Raw genomic sequence first — 18,684 nt, 5'->3', positions numbered from 1 at the left:
ACTCTAATTTATATCTTGTAAAATTTTAAACTAGATAACGCATTGGCATTTGAATAACATCCAAATTTACCCGATATCAAACTGTCGTTCTGCATAACTGCACCCGCATTACCGATCGCATTCGGGTTAAGGGTTTCGCGTTTACAGGGATGATTCTATATAACGCCAAATTAACATATGTTCAAGTATTTCAAGTATTTGTATCTATCTCCAAATATTTTAATTAAAGTATGTCTAAATGAATTAGATATAGGTATAAATAACTATACGTATCTTTCAATGATTGAACCTATGTTCAAATGAATTACACGTATGGTTCAATTGATTCATCTTTAAATCATTTCAAAGGACAGGTTCACATCGATTTAAAGATAGGTTCAAATCAATTAAAGATAGGTTCAAACCAATTAAAGATAGGTTCAAACCAATTAAAGATAGGTTCAAATCAATTAAAGATAGGCATGTACAATTACAACATCTAGCTCTACAAATGTACAAATTAACTATATCTAGGTTCAATCCGTTTTCGTGTTATTTTGAATAATGAATCAAATGATAATAACAATGAATAGTAATAATAATAATCGGTAAAGTTGGCTACTAGTAGACAGTTACGTGTAAGTAGAAAAAGTAGCCAACTATCAATGACAAGTTACTTATAATGAGAAAACCTACCTACCAGTAACCAGTTACTTATAATGAGAAAACCTACCTACCAGTAACCAGTTACTTATAATGAGAAAACCTACCTACCAGTAACCAGTTACTTATAATGAGAAAACCTACCTACTAGTAACCAGTTACTTACAATGAGAAAACCTACCTACTAGTAATCAGTTACTTATAATGAGAAAACCTACCTACCAGTAGCCAGTTACTTATAATGAGAAAACCTACTTACCAGTAGCCAGTTACTTACAATGAGAAAACCTACCTACTAGTAATCAGTTACTTACAATGAGAAAACCTACCTACTAGTAACCAGTTACTTACAATGAGAAAACCTACCTACTAGTAATCAGTTACTTAAAGTGAGAAAACCTACCTACTAGTAATCAGTTACTTACAATGAGAAAACCTACCTACCAGTAGCCAGTTACTTACAATGAGAAAACCTACCTACTAGTAACCAGTTACTTACAATGAGAAAACCTACCTACTAGTAACCAGTTACTTACAATGAGAAAATCTACCTACCAGTAACCAGTTACTTACAATGAGAAAACCTACCTACCAGTAACCAGTTACTTACAATGAGAAAACCTACCTATCAGTAACCAGTTACTTACAATGAGAAAACCTACCTACTAGTAACCAGTTACTTATAATGAGAAAACCTACCTACTAGTAACAAGTTACTTACAATGAGAAAACCTACCTACTAGTAATCAGTTACTTATAATGAGAAAACCTACCTACTAGTAACCAGTTACTTACAATGAGAAAACCTACCTACCAGTAACCAGTGACTTACAACGAGAAAACCTACCTACTAGTAACCAGTTACTTACAATGAGAAAACCTACCTACTAGTAATTAGTTACTTACAATGAGAAAACCTACCTACTAGTAATCAGTTACTTAAAGTGAGGAAACCTACCTACTAGTAACCAATTACTTACAATGAGAAAACCTACCTATCAGTAACAAGTTACTTACAATGAGAAAACCTACCTACTAGTAACCAGTTACTTACAATGAGAAAACCTACCTACTAGTAATCAGTTACTTAAAATGAGAAAACCTACCTACTAGTAACCAATTACTTACAATGAGAAAACCTACCTACTAGTAATCAGTTACTTACAATGAGAAAACCTACCTACTAGTAATCAGTTACTTAAATGAGAAAACCTACCTACTAATAACAAGTTACTTAAAAATGAGAAAATCTACCTACTAGTAACCAGTTACTTAAAAATGAGAAAACCTACCTACTAGTAATCAGTTACTTAAAATAAGAAAAACTACCTAGTAGTAACCAGTTACTATGAGGAATAGATGCTATAACTACTGATAGCCAGCTGCAATGAACAAATTACCGTGTTTGAATGAGTTTATATACCTATAATACTGACCCCCCGCTATATTGCCCCCCGTTATAATGCCATCCCCACATATTGCCAAAAAGGTTCAAAGTCCCGTTTTCCTCGCTATGTAAAACCCCATTATAGCGCCATCCCCCGCATACCGCCATCCTATTTACAGGTGCAATTTGGTAAATTTCCTTTTCCTCGCTATGTAAAACCCCATTATAGCGCCATCCCCCGCATACCGCCATCCTATTTACAGGTGCAATTTGGTAAATTTCCTTTATAATCACACCCGCTAATCATCGCCAATCAACGGCAGGAAAATTTCAGTGAGCAGGCTTAAGCAATTATCCGCCATGAGTCCTCAAGGTGTCCAAGTTCGGAGCAGATAATTAGTTATGTAAATTACAATCAACTGAGTTCAAATATGCAGTATTGTTTTTGAAATCTGAATATGGCGGACACACCGAAGTCTAAGCGTGTTGGACATAAAACAAAAACTGGAAATCATTAAATACCCCTACCATTCCGAGTCATTTACGACCAATGGACGCCGGGATTATCCAGGCATTCAAAGCACGATGTAGTAGATAAAATTTGCTTGATTTCTTATGACAGCTGTATACATACCCCCTCCTCCGATATAATGCCACCCCGTTATAACTCCAAAATTGCCGAGGTACAAATGTTGGCGTTATAACTGGGGATCACTGTACAGTCTTGTGGAGAAACCTGTGCATCGATTTGATGGCTTTAAGGTAGTTCCGCCCTCATGTGACGTATCAATAACAAGAATAATGGTTGAAAGTGGAAAAACTGTATTAATTTCCACTCAATATAGTTTACTTTGATTAATACCCGAAGAAAATGTGTATGTTGCCACATTTTTAAGATCCCAGACATACAAAAACAGAAGTATAGATCAATATAAGAAAATCACACATTTTAGTAAAACAGAATAATAAAAATAAATGAAAGCATGTTAAAATGACAAGTGTTAACAGTGTAGAAAAACTGCATGTTTATAAATATGTAGAAATTATTTGTGGATATTAGGGAAAACATTGTATAATAGACATACAGTAGAGGAAATACCAGTATAGGCGTTGTTACCCTTGACAACATTTTTTTGAAGATTATAAATAATTGATTATCTATGGAAAATATAAAAATTTTCACTATCAATAGTTTACCAATTTTTTTAATTATACCAAGTGAATAAACTTCTTCTGAAAGATATATTTCTATCGTGTGCAAAGTTTAATTTAATTAATACAGGATATTGAAGAAGAAAAAACCCCATAACTATGATATCACACGAGGGTTGATCTATCTTCAAGAAATAAAGAATTTGTTTCAACGAAATAATTAGTCAGGGAGGAGAGATAATAACAGTTCTAAAACATGCCACAACTCTGGTAATATCAATTTTGACAGGGAAAACAACCTTAACGTTCGGATTTCTTTTGAAAAACGTGTGTAGATGGGGGAAAGGGGTATGTCAGAATTTGCAAATCGGATTCCTTTTGAAATTTTTAGGTGGCTGTGGATTTGCATTACATGCATATTTAATTCAGACCTTTATACATCAAACATTAGATATTACGATGAAGGAAATCAGCTACTATATATACATGTAGACTAGTATCGTAAATTTCAAGTTTTCGCGAAAACCTCAAGGAACTGAATGTTTGTACGAGGGATTTGGTTAGTTCAATATGCCAACTACTCGTAGATTTGAAAGAAATTAAGTACCCCAAACTTTCAACTCTTTGTTAAAAAAACTTAAGAGTGTTGCATTTTTGTATGAAATATGATTAATTCGGGGATATATACACATGGCAAGTTTGATAGAAAATATCCCGAACTTTCAAAATTTTGGTGAAAAACCTGCTTAGGAGCTGCGTATTTGTATGAAATATCTGTGACGGTACGGGGCCATCTTATTGACGTCCGCTTCACGGAACCTCGCAGAAGCGTGTATGCTCCACTCCGGGATCTTGATAAATATGTATCTTATTAAACTGACCTTTAATAAATAACAAAACCATAAAGCGTTCCAGTTCATACCCTTGTGTATTTTGAAGAAAAAAAGGTTGTGCATTCAGTAAATACATATGTACAAACATGTAGGTGTTAGTATATTAGTATAACATCTAATAACGAAGAGTATTAAATTTCAAGCACTATCGTGTTTTAATAGCACTGTATTGGATTGTAAATGTCACGAATTCATTCGAAGCAACTAGACTCTATAAAATTGCGGGCTTTTCCCCCCAGTGTTCATAACCCCATTCGGATTTCTGCCTCGGCCTCCAGAATCTCTGTTACCAGGGAAGGCTCGATCTTCCGTCGCTTTGTAAATTCTTCGTGGACTGTAGAATGTCTGCGTTTCCTCTTGGTACCAGGTACGTCATTCAAGAAGCACTCGTCTAACCATTCCTCTGTCTTGTTGAGATGTGGATAGAACTGGTTGTCCCATAGACCACTTAGGTCGGCTTCCGGGAAAGACGAGAAGGATGGGAGAGTTGTTAAGATGTCGGAAAGAAAGTCCGGACTCGGTAACGTCGTGTCTACAGCGTGTTCGTCTGGAAACAGTCTGTCTGACGGAGAGCTGTACAGCCAGGGAATCATGTCAGGTGACGTCATCAAAAACGTGTTTGAAAAGTCGAGTGTAGAAGGTTGTTCTTCGTCTGATGTCATTCCCTCCAGGGTGTCAATGAGTCTATAGAGTTCATGGTCAGTAAAGGTTGATTCTGTCCGCCTACAGGGACAGTCGGTTGGTAAGTGGATTAACAACATGGGCTGACCATTATCGATTCCAGGAAAACGAGACCTATCAATTTCATACTCCAAAGAAGTGTCGACAAAAAGCTCGAGTGGCTCATATGTTTGCGAGGATTCCATCTTGGTACTGATTTTTTGGTATATGGATTATCCAGTGACTTTTCTATATATATATTGGATTCTACGTAGACTTGTCGAGTCGACAGCCAATGAAATTCAAGAGGTGTAATTGTTGCCCCGTGTAATCACGACGTTGACCAATCAGCGCTCGCTGTGGTGTAATTTGGTTATTATATCGCACATCGCTTGTATTTCCGATCATTAAGTACTCTGATATTTGTATGTCCTGCTCCAGAATTGTTCCCAAGCTGTTAAGGGTTGGGTGCTTGTCTAATATCTCCGAGAGCTGTAATCTCCGATAAATGGCAATTAACAAAAATAACAAACAATGTGACAATGGTCAGAGTTGGAAAATAACAACTTTCATTTAACTTAAATGACAATTGAGTTATCTATCGTATTTTAAAAGCTGTGATTTAATTATTCATTGTATTGGAGATTAGATTTACTTCGTGCGCAATTCGCTCATAAACTGTATCATCAATACTACATTTTTGCTGGAGATACTGCCCCATTTATATATATATATATATATATATATATATATATATCATTTTCTAGTTCAACAGATTGTAAGTATATATATATTCTCAACCACATTGCAACCACATAGTCGGTTAAAAAGCTCTACAGAGCTTGTGTTTGACATGTTGAATGTATATAGTGCCGACTTTAAATAAAATTTACTTTGCAAATTTGATTTTTTGAATATATATCTGTTTCCAATCTTCTTGGTTTATTTCATATTCAGTTTGGAATTTTTTCTGATACATGGGATATATAAATTTACTTCTTAATAAAACTTCATAAAAGATTTTACATCTTATATTATCTCGTTTTTATGAAATAAGAATTGTTCTTTTATTTTTTATGTTAACAAACTTTGCCTGATTTTTTAGTTTTTCAATTAGATTTTTGAAGACTGATTTAACAACCTTATATTCACATATATAGTTAGCTCTACAACTTAATGTACTTTTTACATCATTGATTGTTTTGAATTCATGTTCTATAAATAGGTCTTTCACGTATTTTATCCCGCTTTTCACCCAATTCGTGAATAATATCGGTCTTCCCATGTATGTAAAATGTCTGTTATACCATATGGACTCTTGGAGTATTTCGGATGTGTTCATTGTACTTAACGGTTTTAATTTTTTGCATTTGTTAAAGTATATAAATACTTCTTTGTAAAACACTGGCAGATTGTCAAAAGCATTAAAATCTTTAATATCTATAGAATTCATTTTAATGACATATTCAATATCTGTATTTTGACTTCTGAGTGTGCTTTCTATATGCTTTTTAATAGTATTTTGATTATCATTTTTGATAAGTCTTGATACCCATACAGCTTTAAGTGCTTGAAATTTAAGGATTATATCAATAACACCTATTCCTCCTTCATTTACTGGACCTATTATAGTTTTTCTTTTTATTCCGTCTTTTGTACTCCAAATAAAGTTAAAAATGCTTTTGTTTATTCGTTTTAAAATATCAGTTCCTGGAATTGGTAATACAGATGTTATGTAAATATATTTGCTAGTACCTAAGGTATTTATGATTTCTTTCTTTCCAAAGATTGTTAATTTTCTTTTTTTCCATGTTTCAATGAGTTTTTCCATGTTTTCACATTTATCTATCCAGTTTTTGCGGTAACATTCTTTTTTATTATTTCCTAAGTATATTCCTAAACATCGTAAAGACTCAGTGTTTACTTTTATACCAAACATTTCATTTGTTGTGTCTTTTAAAGTACCAGTTAATATGCATTCTGTTTTATTAATATTCACTTTAGATCCTGCATTTTTACAGAATATTTTTAATTCTTTCAAAGCTTTATTCATTGAATTAATGTTTTTTAAAAATAAAGTGAGATCATCTGCATGGTGAGCATGTTTTATTTCCTCGCCAAATTAAGAGGTTTTTGTTCCAAACATTTGTTTATTCTTTTTTAGTTTCATAACCAGGATTTCAGCTACAAATAGGTATAATATCGCAGAAATTGGACATCCCTGTCGTATCCCTCGTTTCATGTTGCAGGTTTTAGATATCCAACCATTATTTTTAAATCTAATTATTGGGTTTGTATATAATATTTTAATCCATTTTAGAAAATTTTCTTTAAATTTGAATTTTGTTAAAGCTGTATGGTCCGAATTACAATATTTTTTTCCATCTCGTAAAAACGCTATTAAATCATCGCACGTATGTAGTTAAGAGACTGTACGACCTATTATAAATTATTTCACCTGTTTTAACCCAAATAATTTGATTTTAAATCGATGTTTACAAATAACCGCGTCACTCTGCCATTTCAAGTGACAGTCACGTGACCAGTTCAAACGGTGGTCTTATTTGTGTAAAGCTGTGTATTTTGTTATTACAGTACCGTACCATAAGTTTAATAGAAATAAAAATATCAAATGCCTCTTAGTAATTCGTTGTTTTACGCTCTTTCAGCCTTAAAACTAGACATTTGCGTATGAGTTAATACATCATGTTGGGATTCCCCTGAAGCGCGTGGGTCTATTCATAGACGTCTATTATGGGATGATTTATATATGTAGCCACTATATTTACTTTCTAAATAATATTCGCACTGTTTTCTTTTACATGCAGATGTTTTTAAGCATGTAATTAAGGGGAAGTTAATAACTTTATAAAGTAATTAATCTGCTTTAAAGTAATTATGTACAAAAATAATACATGAACATCGGGTCATACAGCTTTAATGTTTTGAACATAAAATTCCATTCGACAGAGTCAAAAGCTTTTTCAAAATCTACAAATAACAAAATTCCTTCATTAGCTGATTCTTCGCAGTATTCTAAAATGACTAGAATTAGTCTAGCATTCTCTTCAATATATCGACCTGGTTTTTATTTATCAGATTATCTAAAACCTTTTGTAGTCTTTTTGCAAATATAAATGCTATAATTATATAATCAGTGTTTGTTAAACTTATTGGTCTATAGTTTTTCAAATCTTTTGTATCTCCTTTTTTAAAGATTAGAGAAATTACAGCTAATCTCTGTGTATAGCTTAGTTGATTATTTTTATAGATATTTTTTAGTGTGTCATAGAATAAATCTTTGATATACTTCCAGAAGCACTGGTAAAATTCATTTGTTAAGCCATCTAAACCAGGTGATTTATTTAGTTTTAAATTATTAACGTCTTCTGTGGATTCTTCAAGTGATGGAAGTTCTTCACATAATTGTATGTCATTATCACTCATTTCATTTCCTAATTCAACAGATTGTAAGTAGTCATCAATTTTCGTCATCCGATATGTTTTGGGAAGAATATAAATTTTCATAGAAATTGCACATGGCATACATTATGTCGCTAGTTTTTGAAATGTCTTTGTTGTCAATTTTTTAAATCTTTTATAACACTTTGTTTTTGTCTACTTTTTTCTAAAGATAAGAAATAACTCGTACATTTCTCACCTTCAGTTATCCATTTGGATCCTGATCGTATAAAAGCACCTTGGCATTCCTTGTTATATAGGCTGTCTAACTCTGCCTCGATATTTCTTTTTCTATTCATATCAATATTTTGATAGTCTGATTCCTCAATATCATTTATTTCTTTTTCTAAATTTCTAATTCTTTCATTTATTGAATAGAAAAGTCTCGAGCTTTTAATTTGAATAATTCCCATTTATCTCGTGGTTCTGAGTCGCCATTTTTTATTTCAGTAATCAGGTTTTGAATTCCCATTTTATATTCTAAATCTTTTAGATGAAAGTTATTCAATACGCAAGATCGCGACTACTTTTTCCGTCTTGGTTTTAAATTTTACTTTCCCCTTTTAAAGTCTCGCGAGACCAAGAGTATGCGAGAATTTGGGCATGTTGGTAAATAATAAGCCCAGTTCTGCAACTTTTGTCGTGGATTCACCCGATTTTAACAATGGTGTACTATCATTACATTGCAGTAGATTAGTAATGATTCACGAAAGAAACATAATACGCAGAAATATCCACAACTGATATATTTTAATGGAAATGTGGTGGATTTTTCCCCACTGCTATCAGCCAGGAAATTCCCAAAGCTGAGAAGAGCTTGCGTCAAAATATATAGCTTCGCGAGCTAAATTCAGAAGTTCATTTTTCCTGTATCCAGACGTTTTTACACACCTTTCATTTAAAGATGCTTTTAATTGTGGAAAGCACATGGAGGTTTAATCGTCTTCCGATGCCATGTTTTGAATAAACAAAAAATGCCCAAGATCGACATGCTTTTCCGGACTTCTTTACAAGAGAGTTCCGCTAACTCGGTATTTACGATCTTGCGTATTCCCAGTGTCCTTTTCCTCTTTCGTTATGATTTGTTTTAAATAGTAGTTTTAGTACTCTGTGATCCGATATTCTCTTTTTAGCTACATTGCCTGGAATTTTACTTATGATAATGTTTTCTAAATCATATATGAAATTTTTTCTTATAAACACATAATCTATTCTGCAACAAAGAATGTCGTTTGAATTGCACCATGTATAGCCGTTTAAATCCGGGTGCTTACTGTTCCATGAATCAAATATATCTAATGAGGTTAATATTTTGTTTAGTTTTCTAGAACTTGGATCCTGTGTATTCTCTATTAATTACAATTGAAATCTCCACATATTATAAAACTCTCTTCTGATATTTTCTTATCTAGGAAATTATGCAATTTTGAGAAAAAAATACATCTCTCTTTGGGGTTGTTTGGTGCATAAATGTTTAACAAAGAAAAAATATCATCATCTATTTTTACCTTTAAATATAATCTTCTTCCGTCTATCGTTATATGTTTCTCTAGTATATCAATATTCAAATCTTTTTTAAATAATATAGATACTCCTTTACTAAATTGTGATTCGCTGAAACAGTGATAAGATTTTCAAAACCATCTTGCATTATATTTCTTGTAGAAATGCAATATCAACTTTAGTGTCTCTTAACCAATCATAAAGTTTTATTCTTTTTTCGTCCGAGATTATACCTCGGACATTTACTGATATAATATCAAATAAGTTCATGTGTTATAATAGAAATTCTTGAATCTTTCATTGCTATATATTGTAAAAAATATTCAATTTTTTCACACGAAGACAAGAAAAAATAATAATGATCATTCCGTAAATACAAAACATAGTCCTTTAGACGATTCGGTTCAAAATTATCTGGGATAATTATACCTGTAATGTACACTTTACCCTTTGTCGTTGGAGTGGAGATCTCGTCGGCTTTGTCCATCGCGACTTTGCTGTCTTGAATCGCAATTTTGTCTGGCATTTCTTGCAGAATTACGTGATGTCCGATGAGTCGAAGGAGAGCGAGAAGCCTGGCTTTGAGGTTTTTTATTGTTTGTTTTCTTTTCTGGATTATGGACACTGGTTAACATTTGTGTGATGTTTATCTGTGTCGTTGACTGGGGGGTTCTGGTAACCGATTGAGATTGAGAGTGATGCGATTGTTTTTTTTTTTTTTGCTTTGTTGATATTTATAAGAATGTTGCCCATCTGGTTTTTTCCTGGCCACTTTAGATGGTTGGTGTGATCAGTTCCTTCTCTGTCAAGTCCAGTACCCCAGAATTCATCATATGTACTCTCTGCAAAAATTTTGTCGGTATCATAACTTTCTAGGACGGATCGAAAATCATCAACTTGATCATATTTTGCATTTACAATTTCTTCCAGTATTTCGATTTGTTTTTCATGGAAATCATCGTTTGTTTGGATACTTTTTCCTAGTTTTTTGGCATTCAGAGCTGTTGGGGAATCACGTATGAGTTGAGCGTTTTCAATGTCGCCACAGACCCAGAATATATATATATATATATATATATATATATATATATAAAGTTTCTTTTTTCGAATATATCTCTTTTTTCGAAGTAAAATATGAAGTGTTTAGAGTTATATATATATATATATATATATATATATATATATATATATATATATATATAAAGACTAAGTATAGAAAATCTCAATCTAATTATATTAGATTGAGAAAAAGTAGTACTATAATAAGAATATCACAAAACCGACTGAGTATGATGAAGTTGAGAGCTGTATGGAGCGCCAAATTAACATAAACTCAAATAATTGAAGATATCTTCATTTATTTGAAGATATCATCAATTCAATTATTGCTCTCTTTAATTGAATTAATGCGCGCATTAAATCAATTATTGCTCTCATCAAATGAATTAATGCGCGCTTCAATTCAATTATTGCTCTCATCAATTGAATTAATGCGCGCATCAATTGAATTAATGAGAGCAATGATTGATTTAATGCGCGCATTTATTCAATTATTGCTCTCTTCAATTCGATTGATGAGAGCATCAATTGAATTAATGAGAGCAATAATAGATTTGATGCACGCATTAATTCAAATATTGCTCTCTTCAATTCAATTGATGAGAGCATTAATTTCGTAGAAATATTGCTCGCAATAATTGATTTAGAGCTCGGTATAAATAATTTGATGATCTCTTTAATTCAATTGAAGATATCTTTAATTATTTACAATGCTTTTGTATAAGGAATTAATGCGCGCATCAATTTTTTTAAAGAGAGCAACAATTCAATTAAAGAGATCATTAATTCAATTGTGGATATGTTGAATTGAAGATATCTTTAATTATTTAATTGCTCTCTCTAAAAGAATTATTGCTCTCTTCAAATGAATTAAAGATATCATTAATTCAATTGAAGAGAGCAATAATTGAATTAATGCGCGCATTAAATCCATTATTGCTCTCATCAAATGAATTAATGCGCGCATCAATTCAATTATTGCACTCATCAATTGATTTAATGCGCGCATTATATCAATTATTGCTCTCTTCAATTGAATTGTAGCGCGCATCAATTCAATTGTTGATATCATTAATTATTTGAAGAGATCTTTAATTAAATTGTTGCGCGCATCAAATGAATTGATGATATCTTCAAATAATTGAAGATATCTTCAATTATTTGAGTTTATGTTAATTTGGCGCTCCATAGAGCTGCAGTGGTTGCCCTACTTCTAGATTGTTTTATACGTTAGGTGTGTGTATGTGTGTGTGTGTGTGTGTGTGTGGAATCATAAGAAAATGTGTATAATAGGTAATTATGTAAAAATTTTCGATGGAATCATAAGAAAATGTGTATAATAGGTAAATATGTAAAGATTATCGATGTATCCGAGCTGAATTTCGACCGAGATTATCGCACACTCAAGGATAAAAAGTTTTTTCTGCACTGCTTATTTTCATTATATAATTCATTGAATAATACAATTTTTAAAGCAGTGATAACAATATTTCTACTGCAGCCATCACCATAAAAATTTCACAAATCATGCATAATCACTTAGATTTAAACCTGTTATTGTTATTTTTTTTTTGTATATGTGTTACAGTTTTTAACACTAACTAGGATAATCATGTTATAAGAACTTTATTGGAAATCAATCTTACGCATTTCATATTAATTAGCATTTTAAAAAGTCTACCTTGTAATTCATGAAATCAACCAACAACAAAAAAAAAAAAATAAATAAATAAATAAATAAATAAAAAGGACTAAAAGTAATCTTTGACCATTGAGTGATAGTAAATTTTATTTGAAGTCGCCACAGTGTACAATACAAAGCAAATAAATGAGCTTTACATAGCTCTACCGACTATCACAGACAAAATAGAATACTAAACATTTATATACATATTTACACGCACATACTATATATATATATATATATATATATATATATCTCTCTCTCTCTCTCTCTCTCTCTCTCTCTCTCTCTCTCTCTCTCTCTATATATATATATATAGGCCTAAATATAAACATTTCCAAAGGTTAAGAATTAAATACAAATGAAACAAAAGCATATGCCTATAAAGTTCAAGCACTAAATTCAAAACACAACAGTAAGAACTATATAGGCCTATAGCTGATATAACTTTAAAAAAAAAAAAAGGAATAAAAAATTTTTAAAATAAATAGCAGTATACAATCCCTACATTCGGGTTGAAAGGCCATTGCTTATATCGATGCATATAATACATTGAAAAAGAATAGGTTAATTACTGACAAAACATTGAAAAACATTGATATGTGTAAATATTGTAAGAGAGGAGAAGAAATGCAATGTATACATGGTACAACTTATCTATTAGTAATAAGTTGGCACACTTGGTGGAAAAAAAATTGGTAAGCTAGCCTAATAAATAGGCAATCAAACAGAAAGACTTCAGCAAAGTAGAAATAAGATATGAGCCTGCTAATATTTTCAAAATCGATGTTCATATTTCTTTAGCTAAAAATAACTCGTTCGTCACTGCGGAGTTTAGTTTTCGAAAAAGAAAAATGGCGACGAATATGTGTCAAAGTAACAATTTTGTGTAAAATGGTTCCTTTCCTTGTAACGCATAGCAGATGTAATGAGTGAGAAGTCTATAGGGGCGAAAGGTAAACCACCTGACAAGCAAGAAGCTACAGTGGACGGAAATGCCCCAAATTCTAAAGAAAAACTAGGCAATAACCTAAACGAAAATGATAGCGGAGAGAAGCAGTCGGAACTGCCAAAAATATCAGAGAAACCGAAAGCGTTCGAGAAAAAATCAGACTCGCGGCCAAGCATGAAAATCAATCCCAGCAGCAACAGGAACGGTAAATCAAAAAGAGAAGATGACAAACGTGCTTCTTATCCAGTGAGGAGCCCTCATTCCCGCGGTCGACATTATGAAAAGTCAGACTCTAGAACATACCAGTCTTCATCCTTCAAATCTGAAACAAAAAGATCAGGTAGATATATATGGTTTATATCTAGTGTATTACTCATATCACTTAGTATAGCTTTAAAAAAAAAGAAGTGGTATGTCCATATCTTGCCTCATCATTTTAAAGAGATACTCATGAAAGGTAAGACAAGACATTTTGTCACAAAATTTTTAAAATCTTCCAAAATAAAGAGGGTGTAATCATTGCTGAATACATCATTACAACCAAACGGTAGTTAATGCTGTCACACTGTAATTGAGTGAGAATGCAGAAAGACTGTGGCAGGTGGTATGTGTAACAGCTGTCCTTATCTCTATAGTTCACCTGTGTATTGACAACAGTTTGAAGACATTTTTACTGTTATGTCCTATAACTTGATATATTTTCATTTCAATGTTTTGTGAATATGAAATGAAATGAATCTTGAGAGTGTGTATAGCAATGGACTTAATATTTGCATTACAGAACATCTAGGTATGTTAAAATTTGTGTAAACTACATACACATCTGTCAGTGATTTAAAGTGAAAGTAGAAAAGAAATATTGATTTTTCATAGCAATGTGTATGAAACTTGTGATATGTTGCTAAATTTTATTTTAATAGACTCGACCAAGGCTTTCACTGATGATTCCCGACTTTCTAAGTATATAAGGAGAGTTATAAGAGATGGCGACAAAGAACGGAGAATCTCTTCAGCCAAACAGCTACGGGACTATCTACGTACTTCAGATGGAGTCAAGGTATATTAGACTTCAGGGGTTGAATGTATTTAAAATCAAAATAAAACAATAAATGTTTTAGAAACATATACCCCCTCCCCACCCTCCCTGGTAATATTGGAAAGGATATTTGAATTTAGAATGTCGGATATGACCGTGAAAACTGTTGGTTATCTACTAAGTGAAAACTGTTCAACTAGTCTAGAGCAACCACATTACTAAGTTTATTATCTATCAGGAAAGGGGTTCTAAAGATAATAGGCGGTATTTTTTCATATCCAGAGGGAATTGATTTATGACCTTCTGATTTTCAAAATGAAAAGAATCATAATACCATAAGACATTTTGACCAATGCAAGGCATCTACTCTTTAGGGATGACCATTGTACCAAGAATAACCTCAAAATCAACAGGAGCCATCTACTCTTTAGGGGTGACCATTGTACCAAGAATAACCTCAAAATCAACAGGGGCCATCTATGCTCTAGTGTAAACCAATATACCAAGTTTGATGTCCGTCAAGAAAGGGGTTCTTATGATATTGAGCAGGGAAGACTGCAGACTGACCAAATATGCCCCTTATTTTTTAGGGGGTGTTGGAATAAAAACCTCTGAAATTAGATTCTGAATGGCAGTTCATATTTCATATTTGAAATTCATTATTTGTTTGAACATTCTGATTTCAATAGCTGTCAAGATATCTGTATCTGAATTTAGCTTGGCTATGGGATGCATGATTTTCTTACACAAATGATGTTTTCATCACTTGCACTATAACATGTTTTAGATGGTCTATAAAGTGTCAGAGGATGCCTGGACTTCACTACAAGAAGTGTTCTATGAGAGGTTAGCTGAAAATTTACTTACAGCCATAACTGGAATCAAACTGAATTTTTTTCTTGTCATTTGACAGTAATGCTACAATATTATACAAATGATGTCATTAATTCATGAGAAGGTGGTGTATATCAAGGCTAATAGAGCTTATACAAATACACATTTACTTACAGACCATCGCTGTGTCCAAAGGAAGTGAAAGTAGAGGTTGCAAAATGTGTGGGGATCATTGGAGGAATTATGGGGCATGATTCACAAAGGTACAGTGCTTTACCGGGTTATGGTCACTTCATGGAAAGACGCTTCATTGACAATGGCATCTTGTTGAATATTTTAAATAGTCAACCATGTCATCTTGTCAATAAATCAAATGGTTAGAAATTTATTGTCCATGATATCATTGACAGTGTACATAATCACATGAGCCCACCATGTCTATAAGAGGGATAACTCTGAATAAAAGAGTTGTTTGCTAACGCAAGAATCTGTCCTAGACGTGGAAAATTGATTTTTACTATGGTGAGTTCTACAAACACATCCCAGTAGAGAGTAAAAATCAGACATAATCCATTTCCCCCAAGGCCTTGTTATTAATTAAAGCCCACAGATGGGAAAATCTAGGTAACATGTAATGCTTTTGTGAACCAATATAATGCCACCAAGTTTGATATGCACCGGTTTGACACATTTGTTTAGTGTCAGTCAGTTAGGTGTGAATAAGGGTATATTGTACATCCAATGCTGCATTCACTTGTAAAGATGATTTAAAAAAATGAATTCTAACTATGAACTTTTTGTGCTTTCATCTGTATTTTTACAAATCGGGATCTATGTGTTGTGATGAAAGTTATGATACGAAAGTTTGGGAAGTATTTTTGACTGCGTGGACTTGTCTTATTCCAAGGCCAAGTAGCAAATGATGACATTTAATTATATAATGTATGAAGTGATCACAATTATGCATTGACTGGTTCATTAAAATTATGAACATGTCAATGTTTGCAATTTGTTCGAGAATGAAGTAAATAGAAGTGAGTGTCAGTTTGTGTTCATTATGAAAAAATAGGAGTGCAGAAAAAATTACTCCTAATTTTACATGTCTTGAAAGGTAAATTATCTGATACAAAAAAGACTCATCAAATTTTCATGGTACTTTAGCTGCTCATGAACCATGACTCTGGAACTTGTATTGAAAAATCCTGATGTCACAACCCTGAAATGGGTAACATATTTGATATTTGTTGCAATCCTTCTTCAGAAATTGTCCTGCTGCTCATTTGTAAAAGTCTTATATATATACAATTTTTTCAGTATTTTTGATTATGCTATGTTTCTTTGAAAATTTCCAAAGACACAGTTTAGAGTTACTGTCCTGCCTCGATTAAAGTTATTTTCTTGTTTTATTCAATGTGATATGATAACCACTCTTTTCCCTTAGTACTTGGATAAAACCTGGTCATCTTGAAATGAGCTTAGAGTTACACTTAGAGCTACACTGAATTTGTCATTACAAGAAAAATGTTCACTAAGCAAGATGCTATTGTAGGGGGGAAAGGATCAAAGCAATGATCACTGTGTTGGAATAACTATTTGCATTATTACTAGGTAAAGGCACCTGTGTTTTTTTTGCCCCCAAGAATAAAAACCGGGGTGCATATTATTTTTGGTCTATGTATCTCTGTATGCAACCTTAACTTTTTTTTTATAACTTTTGAAATATTCAAGATGGAAAATTCGTACTTGATGAACTGATAGTTCAAGGTTAAAGCTATATGACTGATATGGCAAGGTCATTCATCATGGTTGAATTTGCCACAAATGAACATGACTATGTTCATTTTGTTATTGCCATATTTCTTAAAAAATAAAGAAGTAACCAAGATTCAAGTCAACAAAATATCATGTTTATAAAATTCATTCTCAGCAAAGTATTTTTTGACAAAGTGTCTTTCTTCATAGTGTCATACATCTTGCTTTGCTACCCATTTTATTACCTCTTGGAAAATTTTTGTAAAATGTTGCAACAATAATTGATGTACATTGTATATCTTGAACTTGTGCATTTTGTTTAGTTCAGAGTTGAACTAAATTTATCAATTATTATAGGTTTTGACTGACACAACACTGAGCTAATGATCTTGCCACATTTTCAGGTATTTTCAGTGGCTGTTCAGTCAGACAAATAACATGGTGGATGACGAGATTCGCTCGTTGTTCATTGATGCCCTGTATGAGACGCTTCGGTATGATGAAAAGAAACAAGCTACTGCCAACCTAATGCCTGTAAGTGTAGATCCTCATCTGGAAGAAATACTTCAAATTCAAGTTGTTTCATTTAATTTGAAACAAGATGAGTTTTATCTTTTGTGATAAAATCTTTAAAAAGTAAACAATGAAATACAAATAGCATGAATTTTGGAGTTACATTCCTAGCCTGATGTATATGATAAAACCAACAAGAGAGACATGTAGAGAGACATTTAGAAAGCTGTGTTAGCTGAAGAACTTGTTTTATTTTGCCAGATGGTGATGGCTAATGTCCAGACGTTGCTGGAGAATGCAGATACACCAGATCTTTTGAATTCAGTGGTCAATGTCATCCTCCATATTGCCAAAAACTGTCCTAGTGTCTTCACATCACACTTTAGGGTAATGTTTGCCCTCCTTAATGGCCAAAAATGCCCAAAAGATTTAATTTTTTTTTTTTTTAGTTTTAATGTGATCTGACATATTCCACAGTAAGTGTTTCAATGTTTTTCATAGGAATTTCTCGGAAAATTCTATGAAAATCTTAACATGATCCACAAGGGTACAGTTTGTCAAATCAATATATTTAAATATATAAGCATAACACCTGTCATATTTTTCAGATGTCAATCAGGGATTTTTGTTAGAAATTTAAGGAACAATTGACAATTTTGAGGGATAGGTAATCCAGTGTTAAAGAACAAAAAACAAAATTTCATAAAAGCATCTATGCTTCTTGATTACATACTGCAAGTTTGTTTATTTTTAGGGCTTACAAAATACACCCTCTCCCATACAATATGTATTGTGCTAAAGTTATTTTCAATATGATACTCTTAGGGCTGTTCCATTAAAACATATGAGGTACCCGGGGAAGGCACTTTAAAATTTGGGTAACCACCCATAGAAGCATAAAAATGTAATGAGGGACCACTCACAGAAGCAATTTTAGATAGTGCGGCACCACCCATAGAAGTGAAATAAATGTGAAATACACTTTTTCTTTCAATTCAATATGTATGAATGACTATTTATAACCCCTGAATATAGGTCTATTTTCAGATGTTCCCAAGCATGATAGTAAAGAGAAGAGTATCTTGGGTCTCATCACCATTCAAATAACTGGCCATCAATGAAGCTTGATCATAGAACCATCAATTTATTTTATCA

At 32.6% G+C, this 18,684-nt stretch overlaps 1 protein-coding gene across 1 annotated transcript in view; it reads left to right on the top strand.

Moving 5' to 3' along the window:
- Positions 1 to 12,897: 12,897 nt before the first annotated feature.
- LOC125668401 (serine/threonine-protein kinase SMG1-like) overlaps positions 12,898 to 18,684 on the top strand; it is a 61,843-nt gene continuing 56,056 nt past the window's right edge. Inside the window, exons 1-6 of the mRNA XM_048902531.2 lie at positions 12,898 to 13,734; positions 14,315 to 14,451; positions 15,218 to 15,276; positions 15,441 to 15,527; positions 17,421 to 17,550; positions 17,791 to 17,916. Coding sequence (XP_048758488.2) covers positions 13,371 to 13,734; positions 14,315 to 14,451; positions 15,218 to 15,276; positions 15,441 to 15,527; positions 17,421 to 17,550; positions 17,791 to 17,916 — 903 coding nt within the window. The 5' untranslated portion in view covers positions 12,898 to 13,370. The remainder of the gene's footprint in view (positions 13,735 to 14,314; positions 14,452 to 15,217; positions 15,277 to 15,440; positions 15,528 to 17,420; positions 17,551 to 17,790; positions 17,917 to 18,684) is intronic.

Source organism: Ostrea edulis, chromosome 4 (genome assembly GCF_947568905.1).
Source record: "Ostrea edulis chromosome 4, xbOstEdul1.1, whole genome shotgun sequence".
Lineage (NCBI taxonomy): Eukaryota > Metazoa > Mollusca > Bivalvia > Ostreida > Ostreidae > Ostrea > Ostrea edulis.
Note: the sequence above shows the minus strand (reverse complement) of the source record. Positions and strands in the feature narration are given on the sequence as shown.